At 34.6% G+C, this 15,423-nt stretch overlaps 1 protein-coding gene across 1 annotated transcript in view; it reads left to right on the forward strand.

The window, feature by feature from the left end:
* LOC129004872 (GATOR complex protein NPRL2) overlaps positions 1 to 15,423 on the forward strand; it is a 74,551-nt gene that overhangs the window by 40,576 nt on the left and 18,552 nt on the right. Inside the window, exons 8-9 of the mRNA XM_054433561.1 lie at positions 2,782 to 2,951; positions 14,608 to 14,774. Coding sequence (XP_054289536.1) covers positions 2,782 to 2,951; positions 14,608 to 14,766 — 329 coding nt within the window. The 3' untranslated portion in view covers positions 14,767 to 14,774. The remainder of the gene's footprint in view (positions 1 to 2,781; positions 2,952 to 14,607; positions 14,775 to 15,423) is intronic.

The raw sequence follows: 15,423 nt of genomic DNA on the forward strand, positions 1-15,423 counted from the left end.
AAACAGCTTTAGCACTAAAAAAACAAAGAAAATAAATTTCAGAGCTGCTGTACAAATCAAGTCAGAAGATCTAAAACATTTTCTCTTTTTAGTCTGTAGACATGTTGACTGTTGTCTAGGAGGTTGACGGCGAAATGGTTCGGATGATACTCAAGCTTGGAGATGTATTTTTTACTGCAGCTCGTAACTTCTTCAGTAACAAATGGAATTTTGCAATCATTGTAAATGGTGACGTTGGATACAAACCAAGGGGCTTTCAGCATGGTTCTTAGTAATTTTGACTGAAATCTTTGTAATATATCCAAGTTTGATTTTGAAGCTGTTCCCCACAAAGAAATGAAATATGTCCAAATTGGTTTGACGACAACCTTGTAAAGCAATAATTTATTTTCAATTGACAGTTTTGAATTTTCATTCATGAGCCAGGCCATTTATCGAAACTTTGAATTTAGGTGTAGCCGTTTGTTCCAAATATGGCTTTGCCAGTAAGTTTTCTGTCGAGGTGTATGCCCAAATATTTTACTTCGTCGCGGTAAGGCAGAAGTATGTTATTTAAGTGGACTGGGGGACAGTTAGCTGTTCTGGTGGTGAAAGTTATGTGTGCAGACTTGCTTTCCAACAGTGGGCCTAGTCTTTTTAAAGTAGTTTTTCGAATACCTTAGACGTTACTGGAAGGAGACTGATGGGCCTGTACGAGGTTACTTCATTTAGGGGTTTTCCAGGTTTTGGTAGAACGATAATTTCTGAAATCTTCCATTGAGTCTGAAAGTACTCGAGGCGGAGAATGGCACAGTTTATATAGTTTTATAACTAATACTGTGATCATGGCCTTAGTGCAAAAATATTTTTAAGTTAAATAAAAATGAATTTCAGGGTACTCTGATCTTTATTATTTCACTTATTTATTGAAAAAATAACCCTAAAAAGGGAACAAAACTATAAATATATATATATAGTTGTTATGAAACAAGAAGATTATAACAAAAAAGGAACGGATTTCATAAAATCAAATACATTTCAAGAAATTGCTAAAGATCCTACTCCAGAATACAATAGAAGTATGAACAACATAATAACAAAATGCAAAACACTAACTACAAATGAAAAACAAAACTTGAAAACCATAAATCCCATAGCACCAGTTTTAAGAGGACAACCAAAATTACACAAACCAAATATTCCAATCAGAACAATTGTAAATTATCAGAATGCTCCAGCGTACAAAACGTGCCAGTACTTAAACAAGACAATTAACGAAACCATATCAAACAGTACAGATTTCTGAAAAATTCATTAGATTTAGTAACAAAAATTTTAGATATTGAAATTCCAGAGGAGGCGATTTTCATCTCATTTGACGTAACAAACATGTATACAAACATCCCAATAAAAGAAACTTTAAATATCCTTGAAAATAATTTATCACAAAATGATTTGCTAACAAAATTTAAAATTGACGACATAATCAAACTAACAAAAACCGTCACAGACCAAAACTACTTTAAATATGAATCCAAATATTACCGACAAGTTGATGGACTAGCCATGGAATCGCCACTATCTGGTCTACTAGCTAATATATATTTAAACAACATGGAAGATACAACAATCTTAAACGACTGCAATCCACACAAAAATGAGATTATATATTGGTATAGGTACGTAGATGACGTAATTTGTCTTTTCAAAGGGAATAAAACTACATGTAATCAGTTCTTAAATTACCTAAACACAAACGGTGGGTGACGTCATACGCGTGACTGGGGCAACCTCTTTTTCAGTAGCCTTGTACATAGCCTACAATTGTATGTAAAAATGGATCTAGTTATGTAGAAAATAATTACTAAAATTCTTTAAGTACACAACCATCTAACAATATTCTAAAATGTTTTAGTAGTTTTCAATGAAAGAACAGAAGAATATTTACATTTGCAAATTCCCCTATGCGTGTGCATTTTAATAGGTCGATAGCACACAAGGGTTTCACACTGGGATGGGTGGCGTCGTCCTGTAATCCAGCTACTAGGAGGTCACGAATTGTGGATATTTATAGGGATGCACTGTGGATGCGATGCTCCCTGGTGTGGATTAACGTCCGCACTAGTGAGTACTACGACTATCCGCAGTACTATCCTGATAATTAGACCAATTCATAAATTACAAGGAAAAAATGTGGTTCGGATTCCACTATAAACTGTAGGTCCCTTAGTTACCATTAGCTGTATGGGCTATTAATTAACAAGCTGTTTCTGAGGAACATGTCGGCCTTAGTCACTAACAAGACTACAAGATCGCGCCACTCATCCTACATTCATCCTTCACTCATATTTGGGTTAAAATACTCACATAGTGGCGTCCCCATCTTAATTAATTGATTAATTGATTATTGATAACTTCTGATGTTAGTAACAAAACGTAACTGTACCACTTAGTTTAATGAAACTCTATTTGGTTTATTTCCATAAGCCGTCTGGTAGAATCATATAAGTAAACTTATTAATATGTAAATAAACTAAATAAAATTATTGCAGTTTCATTTTTTTGTGAGAAATATTTATCAACAGTTACTGCCAAAAGTTCCATCTTTAATGGTTGAATTTGCCCAAAGGCATAAATAGAACTGTGTCGGCCAACTTTATGTAAAATTTCACATCAGTCATTTAGATACTTTTTGCATTCATCCATTACTAACACACAGAAATCACCTCCTGTTTATAATATTATGGATATAACTAAAATGCCATGTTATTCATTTTGTGTAAATATTCACATTGTCCGTAGGTCGTCAGATGCCTAGTGTACGTGATGTTTTCCGTATGTATACCGGGATGACTCACGGCACAACAGTACGAGACTTGTGTCTCAGGTTTGACCCGTCTGCGCTGCACATAGACGAGCGCAGGCTTGTGCAGTTTGGTGTCCTAGAAGGTCTCATACGGAGGATTCAGAGGGTAAATAAGTCTTTGGTTTATCTTATTTACAGAGGAGTTGTCGTTGAGAAGATAAAAAAATAGGTTATACTTTACACCCAGAAAGTTTTTTATTTGAAACTCGTAGTAAGTTTACTTTATCGTTATATTCATTTCCAACTCCAATTTTAAATTTTACTTAAACATGCAAACAGTATTTTTTTATAGTTCATTTTGATAGCCCCAGGATTGCGTTTTATAACTAACTAATAATGGATAGGCCTAAACTTATCTGTGTATTCAGATAGCCAAGGAAGAAATATTGGTCCTAAGATTGAACAAAGTAACGCTGAAAAATTTCGGGTGGTAGGATCAGTAATGCCAAATGCTGGGCTTATACAAGTCGCTGAAACTGCATTGCGTTGTAAAGAAGAAATCATTACCATCATTGGAGGAACAAATGACACACTACGGCATGATCTATCCGGGATATTTTCCTCCTTAGAAGAAAAATTAAAAAAATTAAGTCTAACTAAACCAGTTATAATAACCTTTATACCCCGCAGACATGACCTATCAAACACACATCCGATGCATAATGATATAGTTTTGGCTAACCACTATAAACCTAACAACTGGGACTATGACACGGCCTTTCACCAACTGAAAAACTACTTCAAAAGAAGAGGGTTTCACAATCTAATATGCTCACCAATCGGATGTGTGCGAGATAAAATTAAACTGGAAAATTTTACTTCAAACATTGTCAACTTTCAACGTGAAACAGAGGTAGATGTTACTATTCTATCATCAAGACTCCCACAGAGAATTGAGAAACGGCTTGTCTCATACAGAATTTCTCCACAAAATGAAAAATTTATTGCACATGAAGACACAACTAGTGAGCATAGCGGCACTAGAAAATATTGGTGATGAGTCCCTGACAATACCAACTTGTCATAATCTACCTGCTTCAAAAACACAGCCACCTGACTCAACCACAGTGGTTAGAGCCCAACCTGCTGCATCCCCGGTCTCGACAACTGAGAAATTGTCCAGCCCCCAGGCAACTCCAACCCAGTCAACTGTAGTCACCATTGAGGGAGGGAGCAGTCCTACATCAGCTTCACCAACATCAGCTTCTGTAGTGTCCAGTGAAAGTGCTAATGGTCATTCTAGTGAGTCCCACAGTAGTAATGATGGCATCAGTCTACCCGTGTCCTCTTTAAACTGCTCTCCAAAGATAACTCAGGTCACATAGCTAAAACTTTAAAATTCAAAGGTACAACAATTTTCCATCAAAATATCCAAGGCTTAGCCTCAAAATTAGAGTCCTTACAAATTGTTCTTGATGAAATAAACACCGATATAATAGTTTTAACAGAACACAAAATAAAATTGCAGGAAATGATCTTTGCCGTACAAATTCTAATTGGGGAGGAGTTTTAATTTTAAGTAAAGAGCACTTAATTTGGTCACGGGTGGCTATTCCCAATCAGGAATGTATTCTGGAAGAGAAGCAGTTTGAGTGTTGTGCTACAATGTTTGTAATTGATAAGGTTAAATTTGTCTTGTTAGGTGTATACAGATCCCCAAAGAGCAATGTCAATGTGTTTTTGGATAGGCTTGAGAGTATTATCAACTCTTTTGTTTCCAAAAATTTGAAAAATACACATTTAATAGTTGCAGGGGATATTAATATCGATGTACTGGAAACCGACAAAAATCGAGCAAAAAACACACTTTGCAGGTTGAAAAACATTTTAAGGAGTTTTGATATGAGTTGTGCCGTAAATTTTCCAGCCCGAGTTTTTAATGGATCAACTTCAGCTGATAACTTTCTTACTAACTTTAAAAAAGATTAAATTAAGGCAAGCGGTGTAATTACATTACTGTCAGATCATGACGGTCAAATTCTCCAAATTTTAAATTCACAAACTAAACAATGTAATACTGATTATATAATTGACAACAGGAGACAATTTAGTAAAGAAAATAAAGAATTGTTTTAAAAATACCTAGAAGCTGATAATTGGCAGACAGTTATTTTTTCTCCAGTTGATAAAAAATTTGATGTTTTTTTCAAACTGCTCTTATACTACTTTGACTTATCATTCCCAAAAAGAACAATGAAATTAAGAACTACAAGAAAATCTTGGATAAATGATAGTTTAAGGGAAGAGAAAAAACAGATTATTCAAATAAATAAACACGTCCGTTTCAATAATGACTTAAATTTGGCAAAATAAGGTGGATTAAGAAATAAAATCTATAGAAAAAAAACTGATTGAAGGAAAAAAACAGTTTTATGATAGCAAGATTAAGAAATCCAAAAATGTAATTAAAACTACTTGGGATATTATAAAAACAGAAACCAGGAAAAGTTCAGTTAATTGCACAAATAATATATCTTTAGTAAATGGAAACAAAAGAGTTACAGATCCTCTTGAAATTAGTAATTTATTCAATTCTTATTTTATCAATGTTGTGAAGGACAGGCCTATTAATGTGTCCCCTTCTTATAGCCAACAGAATTCCAGAGATATCCGTGAACAACTATCTCCGACCGGCTCAACCTGTGTCAATATTCAAAATCAATTCTATTTTTGTGACACTAATAAAGATGAAATTGAAAAAAATTTAAATCCTTTTAAAAACAAACTATCCTCCAGCCATGACAGGAGTCCAATATCAGTCATAAAATTTGTAAGAAAGCAGCTAAGTAAAATTCTCTCTCATTTAATCAACTCCTCTTTTGTTAGTGGCATCTTTCCAGACGATTTAAAAATTGCTAAAGTAATACCAATTCCTAAATCTAATGAGGCTACAGATATTGGTAATTACCAACCAATATCTTTGCTATCACCAATATCTAAAATTTACGAGAAAATTGTTTCTAATCAATTAACTGCGTTCTTAGAAGAAAATTCAATCCTAGAAGACATCAAACACGGATTTAGGAAAGATAAGTCCACTATTACAGCGATTGTTGGCTTTGTCGAATCAGTCATTGAGTCAATTGACAAGGGTGAGCACGTGTTGGGAGTGTTCATGGATTTATCGAAGGCGTTTGATTGCGTTAATCATGAACTATTACTTTTTAAATTACAAAAAATTGGAATCAGGTATAACTCTCTTAATTGGTTTAAATCATACTTACCAAATAGACAACAGTTTGTTGAAATAACTCACATCACTAAAGACAATTATAAATCAAACTACAGTTCAAATATGGGCACAATAAGATCTGGTGTACCTCAAGGATCGGTCCTGGGACCTTTACTTTTTCATTTGTTAATTGTTACTTAACAAATTTTAATAAGTGTCTAAATTTTGCCCCATGTACAGGTTTGTATCTTTATGCAGATGACTCTAATCTTAAAGTATCTGGGAAAACTGCAGAAGATGTTGAGTTGCTATCCACAATAGGAATAGCTTGTATTGAGGAATTTTTTAATAATCACAATTTAAAATTAAATGAAAGTAAAACCAAATGTGTCACATTCAAAACTAAACAAAAACAATTCCAATCCTAATATTGAAGTAAATAACCAACCAATTGAAATAACAGAAGCCGTAAGGTTCCTTGGCCTGACATTGGACAGCAACTTGTCTTGGGACAAACATTGTAAACTTGTTATCAATAAAATAAATTCCGGTCTTTGTGTGATTAGAAAAATGTCAAAACTATGCAGTATTGAAGTTTTAAAAATGATTTATTTTTCCCATATTCAATCCCATATATCTTATGGCATATGTGTATATGGAGCCACCTCAAATTCGAATCTAGACCAAATTTTGACAATACAGAAGCAATCAATCATAGCTATGTTAAAAATGAACAAAGATGATTCTGCAAAAGAACACTTTAAACGTTTAAGGATCCTCACTGTTTATGGTTTGTATGTTCTTGGATGTATTATGTTTGTCAAAAACATAAATTTTAATCCACCAATTAAAGAAAATAATCATAACTACAATACACGTAACAAAAATAAATTTGTAATTGGAAAACACAAATTAGAGCTCTTCAAAAAAAAAGACTGTCAATGCAGGACATGAATTTTTTAAATTTATTCCTTTGAAAATTAAAACAGAACAAAAACCCAACATTTTTAAAAAACTTCTCAAGGAATATTTAATGGACCTGTCCTTGTACTCTTTAGACAAATTGAAAATGGCGTTATCATAGTTTTAAGCATTAGTTTTAACTTATTTGACACTATTCATGTACAACTATGTATACTATGAATAAAGATTCTTGACTATGACTATGACTAAACGGAACTTGTCGTCAGACAAACCTTAACGTGTACTGTAGTGACGTTTAAAACTTGTTACATATGTTTCGGTGGTTCCTTGTTGAGCGGAGCGAAGCGAGGCTCTTTGGGATCAGCTTCAATGCAAACTTTCTAGTACTATCACTCAATAACGGCTGAACATATTTTAGCCAATCTTACCAACGTTGTTTTGACAAATGTTTGTAAGGTTTAAGACAAAACAATTTCAATTTTTGATAATGCCTATATAATTTAAAAGTATATCAAAGTTTTTAAATTTAAACATTGGCCTTATAGGTTGTCATGATGGTCACAAAATAACAACGCAAATGTAAACAACAAAAAACCATAGCATATGTTTACAATCAAGACAATATAGGTACGTCCTAAACACAGTACAAAGGATAAACATTCGGATGATGACCACTGATCAAATTATACAGAGAAAGTATTACACCTGATTGATTTTGAAACTTGCAGTAGGTATTTCGAATAGGTACAGTATTTTACAAATTTTATGTGATATAAATTAGGTTATAACAAACACTATTTATCTTGAGACAGGGAAATTGATACAATCACATGAATCAGCAGTTTTAAATAACTAGGTATTATCAAATTGATATTTTTATCTATATAGGCTACTAGCTGTACCCGCGGGCTTTGCCCCGCTTAACTTCATAAGTATTTGCATGGCTCAATCACGTCCTGGTTGAAGTTCGTTCGCTACGCTCACTCACCTTCAGGTTGGAAATCGTTCGCTGCGCTCACTTGTTTTCAGGTTAGCTCGTTCGCTACGCTTACTCGCCTCCAGGTTGATGTTCGTTCGCTACGCTCACTCACCTTTTGGTTGCAAATTAGCTGTTGTCATACGTTTAAAAAAGTCATCCCTTTTATTGTTTATAATACAGTACTTTTATAAAGGTTTTTATGTTTTAATATTTAACATTGGAGAATTTAAACGTTGTTAAGTGCACAGGTGTGCTGCGATTGGGGTTTAATACATTTGGACTTATTCAAAAGTAAAATAGTTTTCTGTGCTGCAATCTGTAGAAACACTGTGGTACTATTTCAAATCATGACTAATGCTAATACAGAATGTTGTAGTTATTCAAACGTACAAAACAGTTGGTGAAAGTAAACATCTGCTTTTAAATTATATTTATTTGTAAACATTCTAGATCAAAAAGTCTGACATTGGCCCACTTAAAACCCTCTGGGGCAGAGCCCTTTTGACGGATCAGCACCAAACTTCACTCGAACCATCCTTGAAAGATGCTTAATAATGCCTGAAAGTTTCATTACAATCTGTCGAGCGGTTTCGGAGTCCATAACGTATATACACATATATATACATACATAGTTCCTCTTTTATAGATATAGATTGAAGATACAGTCTTATTATTTACTTTAAACAGTGCAAGTAAACTTCTTATCCTGTTGTGAAATTTAATGTGGAAAACGTTTGAGTGTGTTAGTGTTGACTAAATATAACCACGTGTGTTAGATAGCAAAGATAATATATTATACTAGGCTCATTGAGCCGCATAGTAAGAAACACAACGTTGAGGTAGACGTGCTGCTCTTCTGTGTTAATTGCAGTAAGAGTATTAGAGTTGTCTAAAAACTTGATTTAAATTGAGTTTAAGTGTCTCAAATTGTGTCATAAAGGTCCACGTACATTTCTGTTCTCAGTTTTGACTGATTACTTCTAATGAGTGCCTAAACATTCTTAAATTCAAATGAACATGTCTGTAATATTTTGCCACAAAGTATAAAGTATATTGTACAATATGAAAATCTAAAGACAATTTGTTGCATTACCGATAATATGTCAATGTGTGAAGCAAATTGAAGTTGGGTCACTTTATTTCTTTGAGCAGTAGATCTTTCTTCTATTTGAGGCATCCCCCTAAACAAACTCTTCTCACCACACGAGAAAAGTAAATGATAGACCATCGGATCCAATCGTGAACAGTGTGATGTCATCAACAATTTCAGGAGCTCCATTTTTTAGGTATACCACAAACTCTGAGTAAAGCACGGGTCACACTAGGCTGCTCGCCAGCCGCTAGTGATCAGCGGCTGGCACCATCACCACCAAGCAGCGGCTTTTCCACGGGTCACGCTAGGCTGCTTGTCAGCCGCTGGTGATCGCGATATTAACGATGTGTGAGAAGAAAAAGAACAGCTTTGAGGTTTTGTAACAAATCACTGTAAGCTGCTTATTTGATGTTCTTACTTCTATAAAGAAACGTCCCACAAGCACGTTTAGTTTTGGAATAAATTTAAGAAATCAATAACCTGCTTCCCCGAGTAATAAATCAAGTAAGCTCAGTAATTTCTATGCTACAATACTACTTTAAAGTTGAAAGCTAAGTTCTTGTTAATATTGAGGATGTGTGTGAAAGAGAAATCATTTTATTAAAAGATGCTTAACCGGAAGAAGAGACATTAGTGGATCAGGTCTTGGTTACAAATAATTTACAAATAAAAATACTTTTTAAAAATACCACGTTTTTAAACGCACTAAAAAAAGAATCAGAAACATACCAAAATGTTTTACGAATGTCACCAGTCAATACATTCCAGGTATTACTAGAATTAATTAAGTTAAGCCTCTAATTAAAAAATTGAGACAGTTGCTTTTGTGTTTTTTTGTTAAACCAAGCGCTGGATATTACCATTGACTTTATATCTACACATATTACCTTTGGTCACCGCTGGCACGCTTGGCAGAGGTGGTCAGACTATGCTGCTCGCTGGTGTCAGCAAGTGCGAGTGGTCACGTGACTTCTAGTCGCCGCTGCCTCGCTACCAAAAGTTGAACATGTCCAACTTCGCCAGCCGCTGACAAATACTCGCCGGCTAGCGATGCCAGCTGCGAATTTTGTGGTCACATCAAGCTGACAGTAGCGGCTTCTTTCAATTCGCCGCTGATGCCGAAGCCTAGTGTGACCCGTGCTTTACCAACTGGGCAGCCAGCATCTGCTTTGAATATAGCAGCAACATCATTGGAAGTTGGTCAATTTAAACGTCTTTATTAGGGATGGTCAAGTCTCGAAATTTCGGGAAATTTTCAATCTCGTTACACGAGACGAGATTACTTTTTGGCCGAGATTTTTATCGAGACGAGAATAAAAAAAAAAAAAAAAAAATTTAAAACGCCTGCAGAAAGTCAATGCAATACCCGCAATACAGGAGCGTGTTGTAGTTGCGTTTCCTTTTCGAAGGCGTTCTTCTTAAATTAATTCTTTTAATGTAAATATTACTTTAATTCTTTTAATGTAAATATTACTTTCATTATTTTAATAATATTACTTTAATAACATTTGAGAAGTTTTGTTAAGTGTAAGCAGTGTGAGGAATGTTTTATTACTATAAAAAAAGTCAAAACAAGTAACTATTTTATAAAAATTAATATTGCTTTTATTTTATGATTTATTTTATTTTAGGATAAGTTGAACTCTATCCTAACTGATATCACCATGTTTCCTAATCGTAGGCATTTTTAATAAGTTAGGCGTGATTAATAAAAAAATGTTATGCTGATGTTATTTAATGAAAGATTGTAAATATTCTTGCCTATTATCATTATTTTAGTATTTAAACAGTCATCTAACAATGTTACAAAATCAGGTAAAAATTTCGAACGTGCATTTCCCGTTGTGTATGAGAAGAGAAATCTCGTCTCGATCTCGTCTCAAAATTTTATGAGAAATAAAAAATCTCGTCTCGTCTCGTCTCGTCTCGAACTAAAATTCCAATCTCGTCCATCCCTAGTCTTTATCTTGATGTCTGTCAGAGTATATGCCCAGCATTCGCACATTCTCACATTATTCCAGTGGAATTTTTCCACATTACATTAATACCTGTCCTGTATCCTGTGTGCTGTCTTATCCTGTATTGAAAGCTTGAAAGTATGGATCTATTTGTTAAATAGTTTAGATAACTCTTGCATTAAATTTAGATGACAATTTTAATTTTCTCTTATTGAACAGCGCATATTACCTACCTAGCTTCTGAATAAAAAAATAAACTTATGACCATACGTAGCGACTGTTAAGTCTTTTTTCAATTCTGTGATAAACTTGACCTTTGAATACATACATAATGTCCTTCTCTTGTGTTAGGTGAAATACAGCCCCACTACCACTATAAATCATTTTACCATAGCAAGAGTTGTTGCAGCTTCTTGTTAGCGAATTTCCCTAAAGGGAAGTAGCTATTACCGTAGGTGGCATGGTAAGACCTAGGCCAGGGACCGATTTTTATTTTTTATTTTGATGTCCCCAGAGGCCAAAATGTAATGATTGGAAATGAACCTTTAGGTTCGAAACCTGGGTCGCTGACCTAAATTCCAGGATCACTGACAGTACTACAGGTATTTAACCTTTTTATTAGTAATGATTGGCACCATTCGTTCAAATTTGTATATCCTACTAATATTTAAATGAGAAAGTTTGGATGTATGTATGGATGTTTGTGACAAGTAAACGCAAAAAATACTGGTTGGATTGGGCTGAAATTTGGGGTGATATACGTTAAACTCCTGTTGGGTGTTGATAGCTCAGTTTCCCGATTAACATATAGGCATATTGTTATCTCAAATCTCCTTTCAGGCTCCGCCCCAGTGTCTCTGGTGTTTCCCATGTTAACCTTATGGGTATTCACATTTAAAAGGAATTAAATTATTTTGTCAGCTGATTCGACCAAATAAGTTGGTTCTATGATATTCAATAGCATTACAAATTTATAAGGTTTACTCACAGGGTGCAGCACGTTTATATTTTTTGCAATCCATATATAACCCTCCGAGTGTCCATAGTTTAGGCCTTAATGTCCACCTATTTTTGGCCCCTTTGCAAGGTTTTATTAAAACGGATCTGAGAAGCTTAAAACAATGTTAATTCTAATGTTCTATATACCATTTTGTTTGGAAAATCATGGGCTTCAATATTATATATAAAACATAAGGAACATTTTTTCAAAAAAAAAATTTTTAGGTAAAAAAAAATATAATTTCGAAAATTTAAAAAAAAAAAATAAGTTCGCGCTCAATGAAATTGTATAAATTATAGGCCTATAAATATTTGAAAATAGCCACTTTGTTCTAAATTTAATGAGGATTACAAATATATAATCATATAGCGAGGTAAGTTATCAAATAAATAAGTTATGAGCGAAAAACGGATTTCAGTACATAGCGTTTAGCTAAGAATGCATAGCCTAACCATAGCTAGGAATCTGGCTGATAATTTACATCAATATCACTACCTACTTCTTCAGGATCATCAACCAGCACTTCAAAACCACTTAAATCTTCTTATAATGCACCACGTATATCACTACTTTTGATTTTTAACACTAAAACAATGATAAACGTAATAAAACACATCAGTCATCGGTCCGGGGGAACCTAGCTGTTTACAAATACACGCACGTCAGCTGTCTGCTACAATATTTTCGGAACTAAAATGAATAGCGCTTAGAGACAGACCTCTGGAGAAAGCTTAGAATATTACGGAAAGAACGATACCTAACTCGATCCAGTTCAATCCGATTCAGTAAGTCATAGAGCCTTCGCCGTAAACGATGTTTGTGCGTCTTAAAAGCGACGCGTGACCCTACACAAAGTGTGTTGTGCGTCGTTTTTATGACGCGTGACACTCGGAGGGTTAAATCCCAAAGTACCCATGAACTTTTCAGAAAACTACAAGTCACACCCCCATAAACCATATACTTAAAATGTTCGTCATGACGAGAAACCTCGCGCAAAACTATCCATTATTATTTTAGTGAAAAGAACCTCATTTAAGTAGGAGAAATACCATAAATACAAGTTTAGAGGTTTCCACTAAATATTATTGTTTAATTTATCATACTTTTAAAAGTAATTAACAATTAATTTTTTAGAGCAAATAAAAATGAACCACTTTTGTTGGAAAAGCCTAAAAGAATGTCTCTTTGTTTATTTTTCTCTTCTTAGCAACCAAAATTCAATAAAACTATTTAAAACATCTGTCAGCTGATAGGTCTGTCAGCTCACTACAGGGTAGACCTGGGCCTATCTTTGCTAGTATAATTTGCAATATTACAGTGATAAGATACTGTCTATAGGGCCTATGTTATAAGGCTGGCTGGGGCTCTCCTGAATTAACAAACATTTTAGTATAGCATTTTTTGGCCAGGAGGCACTTTGGAACAGTTTATCCTTTCGATCAAAAGCTACACCTATCTTAAAGCTAGCGTTAGGTCCTTTTGACTCTAGTTTTTCTACAACAGGAGAGATGCCTGTAAATTTTGTAGTCACGAATTGTTTCACTGTCTCTGTAGAAGTATTATTGTTTAGCCTACCCAAGTGAAACCAAGCTTTTTTTTTATTACCTGATAGAGTTTTATCCTCACAAGTTCCAACTATTACAGGGGCAGAGTTTAGGTTAGGTCTGGATCTAGAGTTAAGTTTCCCTTTCACTGTACCACTCTTCTTGAGGTTTAGACTTCTTCTGGTGTGAAGACAAAGAATTTGACACCTGGTCTGAATCACGATCTTGCTTGGAGCCACAGCCTTTGCGATCAGAGACTCTAGCAGTATTGGAGTTAGTGCTATGTGAAAGGCCTAGTCCTTTTCGGCGGTACTTATTTCGCTGAACTTTCCATCCATTGTCCTAGGTTTGGGAAATTTTCCTCATTTAGCAAAAGTATCTCTTCAGCCTGGGTAGGGTGTGAATCTATGACAGTTGAATTATTTTCAGAGGTTCCAGGACTAGAGAATAGGCCTAGGTCAGGGGTTTCCTTGTGTTTATCATTTTCAATCATCTTCGCTACATTAAATGACTCCTGAGACTTCTGAGTAGAATTTATTGATGGTTTTACTGGAGATTTAGCCTTATTTTGCTGTCCTAAATGGACTATGTCACCGACAATATCAGTATGTGTATGTAGCATTGATTTGATTGTGGTTTGCTTAGAACCCAAAGCATTCACATTTTCAGACATGGTTTTATAGTTAGCAGATAGATTAGAAATTTCATCAGTTAGTATTTTTATATAAATAAAACATTCACAGCAGAGGTTTCTCGTTGTCTTCAATTTTATTGTCATGAAGTACTGAAGAAATTGTTTTCTCAGAGTCAAACCATGAGATACAGTCCGGGCAAAGCCACACGAAACTGTCATTAATTGACTTGGAATTGTTATAATCCATTTCAGAGATTTGAGAGCAACTAATATGAAAAGACTTTTGACACTTTCCAAAACACTTTTAAATGTTTATTATCGCTTTACTACGTGTATTTAACTTTATACTACAAGAGCCACAATTATTAGGTGTTGCGTCACTAGCCGCCATCTTGCCGTTTTCAGCTATCACTATTAACATATTTCTCATAATTTGATATAACCTGATTGTTTTACAGTTTCCTGTGGTTGTTACTGAATGTCCAACTGGTCCTCTACAAACACACTTCACTGGTCTACATTCAGTGGATGAGCTGTGTTGTCTGATAGGACTAAAAACTAGGCATCTGCTTGACCAAGTAGAGCGGGACTCAAATACTGTCTTCATCTGGAAGTGATTCATCAGGTTTGTGACCAAACTGACTTGACTACAGAAACTTGAGTTATGTTCCTCTCCAACGATTAGTTGTAAAATGTTTGAAAGTTCATCTAACATCTCCAATTAGCACACATTGGTTCGCCTTTATTACTAACCAATGTGTGGCTTGTGTGTTTTTGTAAAACTAGATAATTATGTGTCAAAACAAAAATTTGTTGATTCTCGATTCCGATACCTGAAAAATCAATTCTCAATATCGATACCTACAAATTTTGTTTATTTTACCGAATTTTCTAAATGGGTTTGTCATACAACACCAGCCTCTGTATTGTGTAAAGTAATTTTGGGGTAATTAGGTGTTTTTTGAAGAGAGTAAAAAATTAAAGCAGCAATGACAAATTCTAACTAATCAATATAAAACCAAGCCGTCTTCCATTATGGCGACACAATATTGAACATATCCAGCGGTCATGGGATCATCATTGGCTCTAGCGATCCCTGCAATATCCTGAATATCTCTTGAGATAACAGAAACATCAGCATTGTCTCCCGCGACACTGGCAAAACCTGAATATCTATATCTGTCACGGAAATACCGTTTTCCATGATCGAGGTAAAATTCTGAACTCCTCTCATGGTCGTGAAGATACGAATCATCTTCCACAGTGGAAAAATT

This window comes from Macrosteles quadrilineatus, unplaced genomic scaffold, assembly GCF_028750875.1.
Source record: "Macrosteles quadrilineatus isolate MER2022 unplaced genomic scaffold, UCM_ALF_1.0 Scaffold_1__1_contigs__length_201487025, whole genome shotgun sequence".
NCBI classification, from domain to species: Eukaryota; Metazoa; Arthropoda; class Insecta; order Hemiptera; family Cicadellidae; genus Macrosteles; species Macrosteles quadrilineatus.